The sequence below is a fragment of the Drosophila serrata genome, unplaced genomic scaffold (assembly GCF_035046125.1).
Source record: "Drosophila serrata isolate PLE 108 unplaced genomic scaffold, ASM3504612v1 contig_190, whole genome shotgun sequence".
In the NCBI taxonomy this organism is placed as follows: Eukaryota; Metazoa; Arthropoda; class Insecta; order Diptera; family Drosophilidae; genus Drosophila; species Drosophila serrata.
In genome coordinates, this window is record NW_028257088.1 from 1183231 (window position 1) to 1197907 (window position 14677).

At 60.0% G+C, this 14677-nt stretch overlaps 1 protein-coding gene across 4 annotated transcripts in view; it reads right to left on the bottom strand.

Annotated features, from left to right (window-relative positions):
- Positions 1–14677, bottom strand: part of futsch (microtubule-associated protein futsch) — a 78324-nt gene that overhangs the window by 820 nt on the left and 62827 nt on the right. For all 4 annotated transcript variants that reach the window (XM_086829348.1, XM_086829347.1, XM_086829346.1 and 1 more), the window contains one exon: positions 74–14638. In XM_086829348.1, coding sequence (XP_086685474.1) covers positions 74–14638 — 14565 coding nt within the window. The remainder of the gene's footprint in view (positions 1–73; positions 14639–14677) is intronic.

A 14677-nucleotide genomic window follows, 5' to 3' on the forward strand; every position in this document is an offset into this window, starting at 1 on the left:
GCCGGGTAGAGAGAGAGAGAGAGAGACAATATTAATACGAAATCCTTGAAATTTTAGAGCAACTGAAACTCACCCAACTCCTTGTCCTCCCATGTCTGCTTGGCCTCGAGCAGAGCATCGTACACCTGGCGACTGGGCTCCGTGCCGGAGAAGACGTAGTAGCGGGCACGCACCCGCTTGAAGAAGTCCACGTGGGCGTAGTAGGAGTTGCCGTTGTGCGGGACATAGGTGAGATCCACGTAGACGGGCGCCGGCTTCTTTACATTCGCCTTGTTGGGCGACTCGCTGCGCTTGCGCAGATTCTTCTCGTTATTCAGACGCGTCTTGGTGGCCACCATGCGGCGCTCCTTCTTGGGCGTGGTCCGGATATCGGATGAGCCGCCCTCAACGGGCAGGGGTGCGGGCGAGGGCAGACCCAGGGGCTTGCCCCACTCCTCCAGACGATCCTTGGGCAGGGCGCCAGTGGAGGAGGAGCTCGTTGTGGCTGTTGCTGTGGCTGTGGCTGTGGTTGTGGCTGTGGTTGTGGCTGTGGTTATGGCTGTGACTGGAGTTTCCTCTTGCTTCTCCTGTCCTGGCTGCTGCTGCTGCTGCTGCTGTCCCACTGTGCCGAAACCCGTCTCGGCCACCCGCATTCGCTGGACATCGCTTAGGGGGAAGCGCTGACGCTCTGCGGAGCCGCTGACCATCTGCTGCTCCACCTCGTCGGCCTTGGAGGGCGAGTACGAGTATTTGGCGGTGACGGAAGACATGACCTCGGCGCCGCGCGCCTGCACATGCTCCTCGAGGGCCCGCTGGAAGTCCTTGTCCGCCTGGTCGAGGAACTTGTGTCCGGCCCAGGTTTGTTGGCTGCTGCTCTCCACGCTCTCCGATGACTGGCTGTCGTTGCCGCCGCCACCCTGGCTCGGCACTGGAATGGGTTCTGTGGTGGCCAGTGGAGCGGCCGTGAAGCCATCGTCCTGGGGCAGGGCGCCGTAGAAGGAGGTGGCCATGGGATCGGCCGTGCGTGGCAGCATCATGATCGAGCGCGCCGTCGAGTGCTCCTCGCTGCCATATTGCGGCGGAATGTCATCCTGGCTCTCATCCCCGTCATCGGCATCCAGATCGGAGCGTTTGCTCACCCCGGAGCTCGAGTGCTGGAGCTCGTAGCTGGTGGCGCTGCGTGGGGAGCCAGGCATGAGAAGATCATCCTCATCCTCGCTGCCCGGGGTGCTGGAGCGATAGAGGCTGCCGCGCAGTAGGGTCACCTCCTTGGGGAGCAGCTGCTGCTGCTGCTGCTGCTGGTCACGCTCGCTCTCGCTGGTGGTGCGCGTGGTGGTCACCATGGTCACCTTCTCACTGTCGGGCTCCGAGCTGTCCGTGGTTGTGACCGTCTTCTGCTCGGTGACGATTTCCTTGCCGTCGGCGGATATAACCTTGGTCACCGTGGTAATGGTCGTGGTGATGATCTTCTCCGTGCTGCCGCTCAGAGCGGTGGTGCTCTCGATGCCGCGCAGCTCATGGAGCTCGGGCAGATCGACCTCGGCTTCCGGTACAGCTCCTGCTCCTGCTAGGATCTGCTCCTGCTGCAGCTCCAGCGACTTGAGCTCGTCCTTGGTGACGCGCGGGAAGGGTGATGTCGGCTTGGGCGAGGACTCTGGTGTCTCGGTGTGCGATTCCCTTCCCAGGGGCGTCGGTATGGACTGGCTCTCCGAGGTGAGGGCCCCGGGGCTGGACTTGCCGCTAATATCCTTCGGCGACAGAGGGCCCGAGGGGCACGAGGAGGAGACAATGCTGGCAGCACTCGATTCGCATTTTGTTCCTGTTCCAGTTGCAGCTGCAGCTCCTCCAGTTCCAGCTCCAGCTCCGGTTGGTGCTGCTCCCGCTGCCGTTGCGGACATGGGCTTGACGCTGGGACTGACTGGCGCCGTGGGCGGTGTCTTGCGGTCAGCTGCCTCGGCCTGATCCTGGCCAGACTGTTCTACCATTTGTGTGAGTGTGATGGACTCCACCTTCTTGGAGGAAGAGGAGGTTGAGGAGGCGGATTCCTCCTCCTTCTTGGAGGTGCTGCTGCTAGTGCTGATAACCTGTTCGCTGGACTGCAGCAGCGTCTTCTCGGTTGTCTTCTGCTCCTGCGCCTGCTCCTGCTCGTGCTCGTGCTCCTCTTGGATATCCTCAATCTCCTCTCCCGCCGGCTTGTAGATGCTGGTCATCATGATGGTGGCTATGGACTTTGACCGGCTCTCCTTGACGCTGGTCCGCTCATCCTCATCATCCTCGTCGGGCTCCTCGTCCTCGGGATCGCTGTGGGTGAGGCGGCCCTCGCTGGCATGGCTCAGCAGGGATTCGCGGCGGGACTCATCCGTGCCCACAAAGAGCGCCCGCTGGGAGGCAGTGACACTGCTGGAGGCGCTGCTAGCGCTGGCCTTCTTCAGGCACTCCTCGGCCGTCTTGGTGGCCTCGGCGCTGAAGGTCTCCTTGGCGGAGACAATTTTCTCGGTGGCCAGGAACTCGGCCACGGTCTCCTTGAGGTTCTCATCCCGAATGGAACTGCTGGTGCTTGTCTCCTTGGCCTCGCTGAGTACCTCTCGCGTCTCCTTGGCTGTCTTCTGGGCGACTGCACCGGCGGCGGTGCTGGTCTGGATCTCGCTGACAATGGACTCGGAGGAGCACTCCTCGGACTGCACTAGGAGCTCCTCCAGCTGGGAGACGGATGTGCTGGTAGTGGTGTCCTCCTTGATGCCTCCCTTCTCGGTCAGCAGGCTGGAGAGCGACTCCCGGCGGGAGCTGTCCTCCACCTTGAGGCTGCTGCTCAGGGAGTCGCTGGTGGTGGACTCCTCGCTGCGCAGCTGAAGGACCGACGATTTGGTTACCGTGCTGGACACAGACTCCACACTGGACTTGGATTTTTCCTCCAGCTTCTTGGACTCCGAGGTCTCCGTGGTGGTGGTTGTGATGGTGGAGGTTGTTGAGCGGAGCAACGACTCTAGGGAATCCATGGTCTCTTCGGCGGCTGCCTGGGATGTCTTGGATGTATCCTTGTCGCTAGCCTGGCTGGCTGAAGATTCGGGACGCGATGCCTTCTCCAGCTTCTCCTCCTTCTCCAGCTTCTCCAGCTTCTCACTCTTCTCCTGCTCCTCCTTGTGGGAGATGGACACGGATGCCAAGCCCAATTCCTGTTGCAACTGAGCCTTCTCCGACTGCTCGATCTTGTCCTTCTCCTCGATCGAAATGGGGCCGGATTTTTGGTCGGGTGAGGACTTCTCCGACTCGATCTCCACCTTCATGATGCCGATCTCCAGGTGATCTTCAGCTTCGGTGGTCTTCAGCTTCTCCTCCAGCTGGCGTTCGTCAAAGTCGGGTATGATATCGGTGATGTCTTTGTCGGACTTTAGTACCTTGGCCACATCGGCCACTATCTTGGCCACCTCCTCCTCGCGCGGCGACAGGGGTCGGATGGGCTGTGAAGGAATCATCGAGCCGGGCTTGTCGCTGGGCGGAGAGAAACGATGCTCCTCGTCGTCCTCCTCCTTGATGTCATGGAGGACGGGCTCATCCCGCTCGCAAATAGTGACAGTGAACTCGGGCGAGCCAACAGTGGTGATGTGGGTCTCGCGCAGCTCCGAAAAGGTGCCCAGCTCCAGATTGGTCTCTGTGGTTGAAGCGGATGTGGAGGAGGAGCTCTCGCTCACCTTGGTTACCTGTTCCGTGGTCGTCTTCTCGCTTGTCTCGCTTGTCTCCGTGGTCTCGGTCTTTCCGGTTATCTTCTCGGTCACCTCCTGCACCTTCTTCTCGGCACAGTCCACGGCGGTGGTGAACAGGCTGGTCACGCTGCTGATCTTGGTGTCCAGAGCGGACTGCAGCTCTGTGATCTGCTCGCTGCTCTCCTTGCTCACCTGCTCCAGGGTCTCGGCCACGGTGCTCTCCACCTTCTTCACGGAGCTCTCGACCTTCTCTTCCACCTGCTTTACAGAGCTCTCCAGCTTCTCCACTTTCTCCTCCACCTTGGAGGATATGGTCTCGAATATCGATTTCTCGGACTGTTTGGTCTCCGACTTGGTTTCCGACTTGGACTCCTGCTTGGTCTCTGACTTGGTCTCCTCAAGACCCAGCAGATCGGCCACTTCCTCAGCCACTTCGCTGGCCTCCAGGACAGGTGAGGCCTCGTCCACGGGACTGGAAGCTGTGTGCGCTGCATCGGCTTGGGCCTGTTCCGCTGGCTTGGCAGGAGCGGACTTCGCAGACTGTGCGGCCGAGGACTCAACCTGTGTCTTGGAGAAGTCTCCCTCTGCCACGTCCACGGGACTCGAGATGGTAGGGAGCTTGCCCTTGGCCTCGGAGGTTATCTGACTCAGGGGCAGACTTAGGTCTGCGATAGAGCGAGGACCTTCTTCGATCGGAGAGGAAGCGGTCTCGGCCACCGAGCCGGGTCGAGATGATTCCTTGGAGGCCACAGCTGGCGACAGTTTCTCAGCCACGGATTCGGGACGCGATGGAACGGGCGACTTTGTGCTCTCGGCCACAGACTCGCGTCGGGAAGTTTCCGCTGCGGAGGCTGAACCGGAGGGCTCCTTGGACTTTTCTGCTTCATCTTGCACGCTTCCAGCTACGGATTCCGGGCGGGAAGCCTCCTTGGATGCTACGGGCGACTTCTCGTCCTTTGTACTTTCCGCCTTCACACTTTCGGCAATGGATTCCCGCCGGGAAGGCTCCTTGGATTTCTCAGCTTCATCCTTTACGCTCTCGGCCACGGACTCTGGTCGTGAGGCTTCCTTGGAGGCCAGTGGAGACTTTTCGTCCTTGGCGCTGTCTGGTTTCACGCTCTCTGCCACGGACTCTCGACGACTTTCTGCCTTCTCGGTCTCGTCCTTGACGCTCTCAACCACAGATCCTGGCCTGGAGGCTTCCTTCGATGCTGGTGCAGATTTCTCATCCTTGGTGCTCTCCGCCTTGGCGCTCTCAGCCACCGACTCTCGGCGAGATGCTTCCTTGGACTTGTCTGCCTCGGCCTGGACACTTTCTGCTACGGATTCTGGTCGGGATGCTTCTTTGGAGGCCAGTGCGGACTTGGCATCCTTATCAGTCTCCTCCTTTACACTTTCGGCCACTGATTCTCGTCGGGAAGGTTCCTTGGACTTGTCAGCTTCATCCTTTGTGCTCTCTGCCTTGATGCTTTCGGCCACTGATGCGGGCCGAGACGCCTCCTTTGACTGAGCAGGTGAATCCTTAACACTTTCAGCCACAGATTCGGGACGAGATGCCTCCTTGGATGCAATTGGAGAAGCCTCTGGCTTGACGCTCTCCGCAACCGATTCCCGGCGAGACGGCTCCTTGGACTTGTCGGCAGCGGGCTCATCCTTGACGGAATCAGCCACGGATCCTGGCCTGGAGGCTTCTTTCGACGCCTGGGCGGACTTCTCGTCCTTGGTACTGCCTGCTTTGATGCTTTCAGCGACCGATTCCCGACGGCTTTCTGCTGCCTCAGCTTCGTCCTTAATGCTTTCCACAACGGATGCCGGCCGGGAAGCCTCCTTGGATGCCAGTGGAGACTTCTCGTCCTTAGTGCTCTCTGCCTTTACGCTTTCAGTGACAGATTCCCGTCGCGACGGCTCCTTGGACTTGTCAGCGTCATCTTTGACACTTTCGGCTACGGATGCTGGGCGGGATACTTCCTTCGATGCCAACGGAGACTTGTCGTCCTTTGCGCCTTCCGACTTTACACTTTCAGCGACAGATCCCCGATGGCTAGCAGCCTTCTCGTCTTCGTCCTTAACGCTTCCTGCAACGGATCCGGGTCGAGAGGCCTCCTTGGAGGCCAGCAGCGAAGAGGCTTCTTTGGAGATCTCTTCCGCCTTGACACTCTCAGCAACAGATTCGCGTCGAGATGGCTCCTTGGATCGTTCTGCCTCATCCTTGACGCTTTCAGCAACAGACGCTGGGCGAGAGGCTTCCTTGGATGCCAGCGGTGACTTGTCATCCTTGGCGCTTTCTGGCTTCAGGCTCTCAGCCACTGATTCTCGCCGGCTTTCGAGCTTCTCGTCTTCGTCCACGTGACTTTCGATCACGGATGCTGGTCGAGAAGGTTCCTTGGAAGCCGCCGGTGGCGACTTGTCATCCTTTGTACTCTCCGCCTTGGTGCTCTCTGCCACCGACGCTGGTCGGGATGGCTCCCTGGACTTTTCATCCGCAACAGATTCCGGCCGGGAGGCCTCCTTGGAGGCAGCTGCAGATCCTTCATCCTTTGTACTCTCTGGCTTAATACTTTCAGCTGCGGCGACCGATTCACGACGGCTTTCGGGTTTCTCGGCGTCGTCCTTGATGCTCTCCGCCACTGACTCGGGCTTCGAGGCCTCCTTGGAGGCCAAGGCGGACTTGTCTGCCTTCTCCGCCTCATCCTTGACACTCTCCGCCACCGAAGCTGGTTGGGAGGCCTCCTTGGAGGCCATCGGTGACTTCTCATCCTTTGTGCTCTCCGGCTTGAGGCTTTCGGCAACAGATTCGCGTCGAGATTCCTCCTTGGACTGATCAGACACAAGTGCCACCGATTCTACCACCGATTCTGGCCGGGATGGTGCCTTCGAGGCTTGAGGAGACACTGCCTCTGGCTTCTCAGTTTCATCCTTTAGGCTTTCCACAACTGAGCCCGGACGGGAGGCTTCCTTTGAGGCTGCAGCAGACTTGTCATCCTTGGTGCTTTCTGCGACAGATTCGCGTCGAGATGGCTCCTTGGACTTCTCATCCTTGACACTCTCCGCCACGGATTCGGGTCTGGAGGCCACTGGGGACGACTTGCCATCCTTGGCACTCTCAGCCACGGAGCCTGGTCGACTTTCAGGCTTTTCAGCTGCATCCTTGATACTTTCAGCCACTGATGCTGGACGGGAAGCCTCCTTGGAGGCCAACGGCGACTTGTCTGCCTTCTCCGCCTCATCCTTAAGACTTTCCACCACCGAAGCTGGTCGGGAGACCTCTTTGGAGGCCAGCGGTGACTTTTCATCCTTTGTGCTCTCAGCCTTGAGGCTTTCGGCAACGGATACGGGTCGTGAGGGTTCCTTGGACTTTTCGGCTTCGTCCTTTACGCTCTCCGCCACCGATTCGCGTCGAGAAGGTTCCTTTGATTTGTCGTCCTTAGCGCTCTCTGGCTTTACGCTTTCGGCAAGGGATTCTCGTCGTGATGGCTCCTTGGACTCCTCCTCCGCCTTAACACTGCCAGCCACTGATTCTGGCCGGGAGGCTGGCTTCGAGGCGAGCGGAGATTTGTCATCCTTGGCACTTTCTGCCTTTGTACTTTCAGCGATAGATTCGCGGCGCGAGGGCTCCTTGGAGTGGATCAGGGAACCGACCTGCTCAGCCTCATCCTTGGCACTCTCGGCCGGAGATGCGGGACGCTCCGAGGGGGATACGTGAGATCCGATTGGTGACTTGGCTGCCTCATCCACCGGACTCGATACAGTCGCCTCAATATCGACCTTGGACAGCTCGGCCGGTTGCCCAGGTGCCGAAGTGGGAGAGCTTGTGGGTGTTGCCGTCTGGGGGAAGTCACCATGGGCCACATCCACGGGACTGGACAGAGTTGGAAGGTTGCCCTTAAGCTCTAGGTTCAGCTGTGGGAACTCCTTGGCCGCTTCCTCGATCGGGGATGAGGCAGTCTCAGCAGCCGCCGAGGCGGGACGAGAAGGTTCCTTTGAGTCTGCCACCGAATCCGGACGAGAGGCTTCCTTTGACTTGTCATCCTTGGGACTCTCGTGACTGCCTTCGGCCGCAGACTCGGGCCTCGAGGCCTCCTTCGAAGCTGGGAGTGGTGACTTTGCCTCCTTGGCATCAGCAATTTTCGGCTCTGGGCATTCTTCTGGTGACTCTGGCCGGGACTCATGCTCGGAGCCAGATGGAGTCTTGGGTGCCTCGTCGACGGGCGATGAGACGGTGGCGGCGGCACCGATCTTCGATAGCTCAGCTGGCTTCGAGGGTGAGGCCACTGCCGCAGCTGAAAGAGGAGCTACGGCCACATGGGAGAAGTCACCTTCGGCCACGTCGACGGGACTCGAGTCCGTGGGCAGCTTTCCTGCTGGCTCCGCCTGAAGATTGAGCGCCAGGCTAGCCCTCTTCACGACCTCCTCCGCAGACTCTGGGAACTCCATCGCAGCCTCCTCGATCGGTGAAGACGCAGTCTCGGCCACTGACTCCGGGCGGGATGCCTTATGCTCCGGCTCGGCATGGTCACTGGCCACGGACAGAGGCCTGGGAGAGGACTCCTTCGAAATAGCTGCCGCCTTTTCAGACAGGGATTCGCGTCGAGAAGGCTCCTTGGACTTGTCGTCCTCCTTAGCTCCCTCCGCCACGGATTCTGTTCGGGATACTTCTTTGGAGGCTTGGGCGGATTTCTCGTCCTTGACACTGCCCGCCTTAATGCTCTCGGCAATCGATTCACGGCGACTTTCTACCTCCTGGCCTTCGTCCTTGATGCTTTCCACAGCGGATGCCGGGCGGGAAGCCTCCTTGGAGGCCACTGGGGACTTCTCATCCTTTGCACTTTCCGCCTTTAAACTCTCAGCAACGGATTCTCGTCGCGATGGCTCCTTGGACTTTTCTGCTTCATCTTGCACGCTTCCAGCTACGGATTCCGGGCGGGAAGCCTCCTTGGATGCTACGGGCGACTTCTCGTCCTTTGTACTTTCCGCCTTCACACTTTCGGCAATGGATTCCCGCCGGGAAGGCTCCTTGGATTTCTCAGCTTCATCCTTTACGCTCTCGGCCACGGACTCTGGTCGTGAGGCTTCCTTGGAGGCCAGTGGAGACTTGTCATCCTTGGCGCTGTCTGGTTTCACGCTCTCTGCCACGGACTCTCGACGACTTTCTGCCTTCTCGGTCTCGTCCTTGACGCTCTCAACCACAGATCCTGGCCTGGAGGCTTCCTTCGATGCTGGTGCAGATTTCTCATCCTTGGTGCTCTCCGCCTTGGCGCTCTCAGCCACCGACTCTCGGCGAGATGCTTCCTTGGACTTGTCTGCCTCGACCTGGACACTTTCTGCTACGGATTCTGGTCGGGATGCTTCTTTGGAGGCCAGTGCGGACTTGGCATCCTTATCACTCTCCTCCTTTACACTTTCGGCCACTGATTCTCGTCGGGAAGGTTCCTTGGACTTGTCAGCTTCATCCTTTGTACTCTCCGCCTTGATGCTTTCGGCCACTGATGCGGGACGAGACGCCTCCTTTGACTGAGCAGCTGAATCCTTAACACTTTCAGCCACAGATTCGGGCCGAGATGCCTCCTTTGACTGGGCAGCTGAATCCTTAGCACTTTCAGCCACAGACCCGGGACGAGAAGCCTCCTTGGATGCAATTGGAGAAGCCTCTGGCTTGACGCCCTCCGCAACCGATTCCCGGCGAGACGGCTCCTTGGACTTGTCGGCAGCGGGCTCATCCTTGACGGACTCAGCCACGGACTCTGGTCGGGATACTTCCTTCGAAGCCTGAGCAGATTTCTCATCCTTGGCACTGCCTGCTTTGATGCTTTCAGCGACCGATTCCCGACGGCTTTCTGCTGCCTCAGCTTCGTCTTTGACGCTTTCCACGACGGAACCTGGTCTGGAGGCTTCCTTCGATGCAGGTGCAGACTTCTCATCTTTGGTGCTGTCCGCCTTGATGCTCTCTGCCTTGATGCTTTCCGCTACTGACTCCCGACGAGATGGTTCCTTCGACTTGTCAGCTTCCGCCACGGAGGCTGGTCTGGATGGCTCCTTCGATGCCAGCGGCGACTTGGCCTCCTTGACTGCCTGAACACTCTCCACAACTGACTCTGGCTTATCGGTGTCGTCCTTGTCGCTTTCCGCCGGTGATTCCGGCCTGGATGCATCCCGGGACACCGCAACGGGTGACTTGGTACTCTCGGCAACAGAGGCCGGTCTTGAGGGCTCCTTGGATGCCTTGCCGCTTTCGTCCTTGACACTTTCTGCTACTGACTCTGGCCGAGAGGCCTCCTTGGAGGCATCCTTAGCACTTTCTGCAACGGAGGCTGGACGAGAGGCTTCCTTGGAGGCATCCTTGAGACTCTCCGCTTTGACACTTTCGGCCACAGACTCGCGGCGTGATTCAGCTTTAGCACTTTCTGCAACTGAAGCTGGCCGGGAAGCCTCCTTGGAGGCCAGAGGAGACTCCTTCTCATCCTTGATGCTCTCCGGTTTGATGCTCTCGGCTACCGACTCCCGCCGGCTTTCTGGCTTCTCCGCTGCATCCTTGGTGGTTCCAAGGACAGATCCTGGTCGCGAGACTTCCCTTGATGGCAGCGGGGATGGCTCCTTGGATTTGTCCGCTACTGACTCCGGCCGAGAGACTTCCTTGGATGTCTCCCCCTTGATGCTCTCAGCCTTGACGCTTTCGGCAATGGATTCTCGACGCGATGGCTCCTTGGACTTGTCTGCATCATCCTTGGCACTGCCCACTGCAGACTCTGGTCGCGAGGCTTCCTTGGAGGCAGGTGCTGATATTTTAGCATCCTCGGCATCCAACTTCTCGGCATGATCCTTGATGCTTTCAGCCACGGACTCGGGTCGGGACACATCCTTGGAGGCCAGTGGAGACTTCTCGTCCTTCACGCTTTCGACGACCGACTCACGACGAGATGGCTCCTTGGACTTGTCGGCTGCACCCACTGCGGATGGAGGCCGAGAAGCCTCTTTCGAGGCAGCTTCAGGTGACTTCTCATCCTTGGCTTCCACCTCATCGATGAGACCTTCGGCGGAGGCTGGTCGGGAGCCTTCCTTGGAGGCCAGTGGGGACTTGTCATCCTTGGTGCTCTCGGCCTTGATGCTTTCGGCAATGGATTCCCGTCGTGATGGTTCCTTGGACTTGTCGGCAGCAACTGATTCTGGCCGGGAGGCATCCTTGGACTCTGGCTTAGCGCTCTCCGCCAACGATTCTCGACGGCTCTGCTCTGTCTCAGCCTGAGCTCCATCTTTGACACTCTCGGCAACGGATTCTGGCCGGGAAGCCCGTTTCTCAACTGGCTTGGCGCTTTCCGCCAAGGATTCGCGACGTGAGGCTTCCTTGGACACGGCCTCATCCTTGGGACTTGCGGGCTTTGCCGACTCGGGTCGGGACTCGGCCTCCTTCTCTGGCTCTGCTTCTGGTTCTGCCTCTGGCTGCTTCTTTTGGGCCTCCAGTTGGGTCTGCTTGGTTTGGACCTGCACCTCCACTTCTATGGCCTCCTCGATGGTGGCTGGACTCTCCATGGAGACGGTATCCTCGCGTTCCTTGGCCTCCTTGGGGGGAACGGCAGACAGAGGGGCCGCCAGCTGGGCGGGCAGCTCATCCTCGGAGGTAATGTCGCTGGTCTCCTTCTCCTCGGGCGTGCTGGCTGACTTCTTGGCCTCCTTTTCGGTGATGATGACAGCTGCCGATGGCTCTGCCTCGTCCTCTTCGGCCTGGGGCTCCTTGTCCTTGTCATCTCCTGCTTCAGGCTTCTTTTCCTCCTCTTGTGGCTCAGTTTTGGGAGCCACCTTCTCGGCTGCCTTGACTTCAAAGACCTCCTCTGCGGCCACTTCTTTGGGTGAAGGGGAAACGAGGATTTCGACTACTTTGGGCGCCTCCTCGTCAGCCTTCTCCTGCTTTTCCTCTGGCTCTGATTCTGCCACAGCCTCTACTTCAGCCTCTGCCTCTGCCTCCGTCTCCTTGGTTTCCTTTTCGTCGTCGGTCTCCTTCTCCTCCTTGGCAGACTCCTCCTTGTGCGAAATGCTCTTGGCGCCGGCATCCTGGCTATCTTTTTCGTACAGGCCAAGGTCGGCTTCCTCGTGCACGGGCAGATCGGCGACCTCGTCGGGCGTCTTGATCACATCTCGCAGTAGATTCTGCTGCGCCTCGAAGGTCATCTTCATGGGCAGGACGCGCTCCCCGGAATCGGGCTCAGCCTTGCCGATCTGCGGAGCAGCTGCTCCTACATCCTTGGCTGCGACCGTGGCTGCGGTAAGGATATCCGCCTTGATGGCAGCGTCGGGAGCTGCCTCGGTGACAGCCTGAACGCTGGCCACCACCACAATGGCCTCCGTCTCCTTGGTCTCCTCCTTGACGTACTTCTCCTCGATGACCAGGTCCTCCTTGATCTGATCGAGGGGAATGCGCTCATCCTCGGGCAGGGTGGGCGCTGTGGTGGCTCCCGACTCGATGGTGGCCGAGAACTTCTCCTCGGGCAGGCTCTCCTGCAGATTGACGGGCAGGGCGTCGACGGCTGGTTCCTCCACGGGCTCGTCCTTGGTGTCGGATGTCTTCTTGCTGAGCTTCTCTTCGGGCGTGGGGGAGGAGAGCTCCGTCTCCTCAGTCGGCTTGGCAACCAGTTGCTCCTTGACCAAGTCCTTGGCCGTGGCTATTATCTCCTGAACCTCGGCCTTGATATCGCTTGTCTCTAGGTGTTCCTGGGTATCGGCCTCCTCCTGCCTAGCGGACGCAGTGCTGCCCTCCAGTCGCGCCTTTCGCTCGGCAGCCTCCACCTTGGCAATGGCCGCCTCGATCTCCTCCTCGGCGCTCTTCTTGCGCTTCTTCTCCGATTCCTGCGAGTCGCGTTGATGCTTCTGGATCTCCTCCTCCTCCTTGGTCATGCTGCTCTCCTGCTCCACGATCGAGTCTTCGGTGTATTGCTCCACCTCCTCCTTCTCGATGATCAGGTACTCCTCCTCCTCCTCCTCGGGCTCCTCGCCATCGCCGCCGCCACCGGCGGGCATCTCACGCAGCTCGGCCTTGATCTGCTGCTGCTGCTGGTGCTGGTGGCGCTTCATCTCGTCGCGACTGAACACCGCCTCGATCTCGCGCACCACCTCCTGCTCCTCCTTGAGGTCGTCCAGCTCGCGCTGCTTCTCCGCATCGAGCTCCTGGGAGGCTGTCAGATCCTGAAGGAGTTTCTTGGCAGCCGTCGCCTCGTCGGCGGAGGGAGTGGACACCAGACTGGAGTCGGTGGTGGTTCCGCCCTTCTCCAAACGTTGCGTCTTCTTTAGGTTGGGCTTGGCCTGCTTCACGGGGCTGCCGGGGGCAGGAGCTCGCTTCGAGGGCGAGACGCCGCGCGGTCTCCTCGAAATGGGCTTCCGCTGCTGCACAGCTCCAGTCGTCGTCGTGGTCGAGGCTGCTGACTTCGTCTCCGTTTGGACCCTTCTCTCGGCACTGGCAGTTGCCGAGGTCACTCGCCTGGCCTGCTGTGCCGTGCTGGTGGCCTGCACCCGGGCCGCCTGCTGCTTGGACTCGAGCACCTTGCGATTGTTGGCCTCCTTGGCACTCTTGGCTGGCGTGCTGCTGGGACTGGACTTGGTGGTGGCCATCGGACGGCTGCTCAGTGGAGCCTTGGCTGCCTTGGCGGCGGAGGCACGGGCAGCAGGCGTGGCCGTCGGGGAGCTCTTCTTCTCTTCCCGCGGCTTGGCCAGCTTGCGGTCCATGGACTTGGGCGGTTTGGTATCGATACGGGAGCGCACCACTGGCTTCACCTCGGCTCTTGGCTTGTCTGCCTTGGCAGCCTTGGATGCAGTCTTGGCGACCGGCTTGCTGGTGGGTGTGGCATCGATGGCAACAGGTGGGGCCACTGCCACGGCATCCACAGCATCCTTGGCGGCAGCTGGAGCAGACACCGGTGCCTGGGGCAGCACCTCCTTCTCCACCTTCTTCTCCACCTCGCCGGCATCCTTGTTGTCCTGCTCGGGCTCTGTCTCGGGAGCACCCTCATCCTCGGCCTGCTCGGGTTCGGGCTCCGGCTCTGGCTCCTGCTCCTGTTCTGGCTCTGCATCCGTGTCTATGGAATCCGCCTTGGTGCGGACTATGGAGGCAGCTTGAGCTGCCGCTGCTGCAGCCGCCGCCGCTGCTGCCGCTGCCGCCGCCTCCTTGGCCTTGTTGTCCTGCTGCTGGGCAGGAGGTGCTCCGAACTTGGCGCTCTTGTACGTAGCACTGGGCGGAGCGGGCGTGGCCTCGATGGCCGACTTGAGGCTCTTGCGCGTACTGGCCACCGTCTGGATGGCCATGGCCGGGGCTATGGACTTGGCCGTGCAGGTGGAGTGCTTCATGAACTCCAGATGCTTGAGCTTCTCGAGCCCCTCCTGGATCTTGAAGTCGGGCGTGCTGCCCGGAAAGAGGATGCGTGTGATGGTGTCCTCCGGATTGGCGGGCTGCCACACGAGGAGAGCGCAAATCGAGACGAGATTCTGCAGAGGAAAGTTGAAATCCCGCGAATCTCGGCCAGCAAAGAGCCGCTGATCGCCGGCATGCCACTTCTGAAGGAACTCCTTCACCTCCTTGGAGTCCCGGGCCGGACTTATCACATACATGTCCAGGGTGCCGTGGCCCACCTTGTGGTAGAGATTGACCGGCTCCTGGTTGCGGTAGCAGACCTGCGGCTTCAGGTCCAACGCCTTCAGGTCATTGACGATGCCATGGCCGCGCTCAAAGAGATCGATGAGCAGCGGGTCGCGATCCTTGTCGCCATCGGGACTGCCGGGCAGGCAGCCCCGACGATCAGGTACGTTGCCAAAGAAGTGTCCAATCTGGGGATAGACATGGGCGTCCCTCTTGCGGGCCACAACGGCGCCCAGTCCCTGGACATTGCTGTTGTTCAGCCGTGTCATCAGCACAGCGTCCAGGCGGTCCAAGTGACGGGCAAAGTCCCAGAAGCAGGCCTTTCGATTAAAGCCGCCATCAACTGTGAATGAGAAAGAGATGAGCATGAGTTACAAGATTT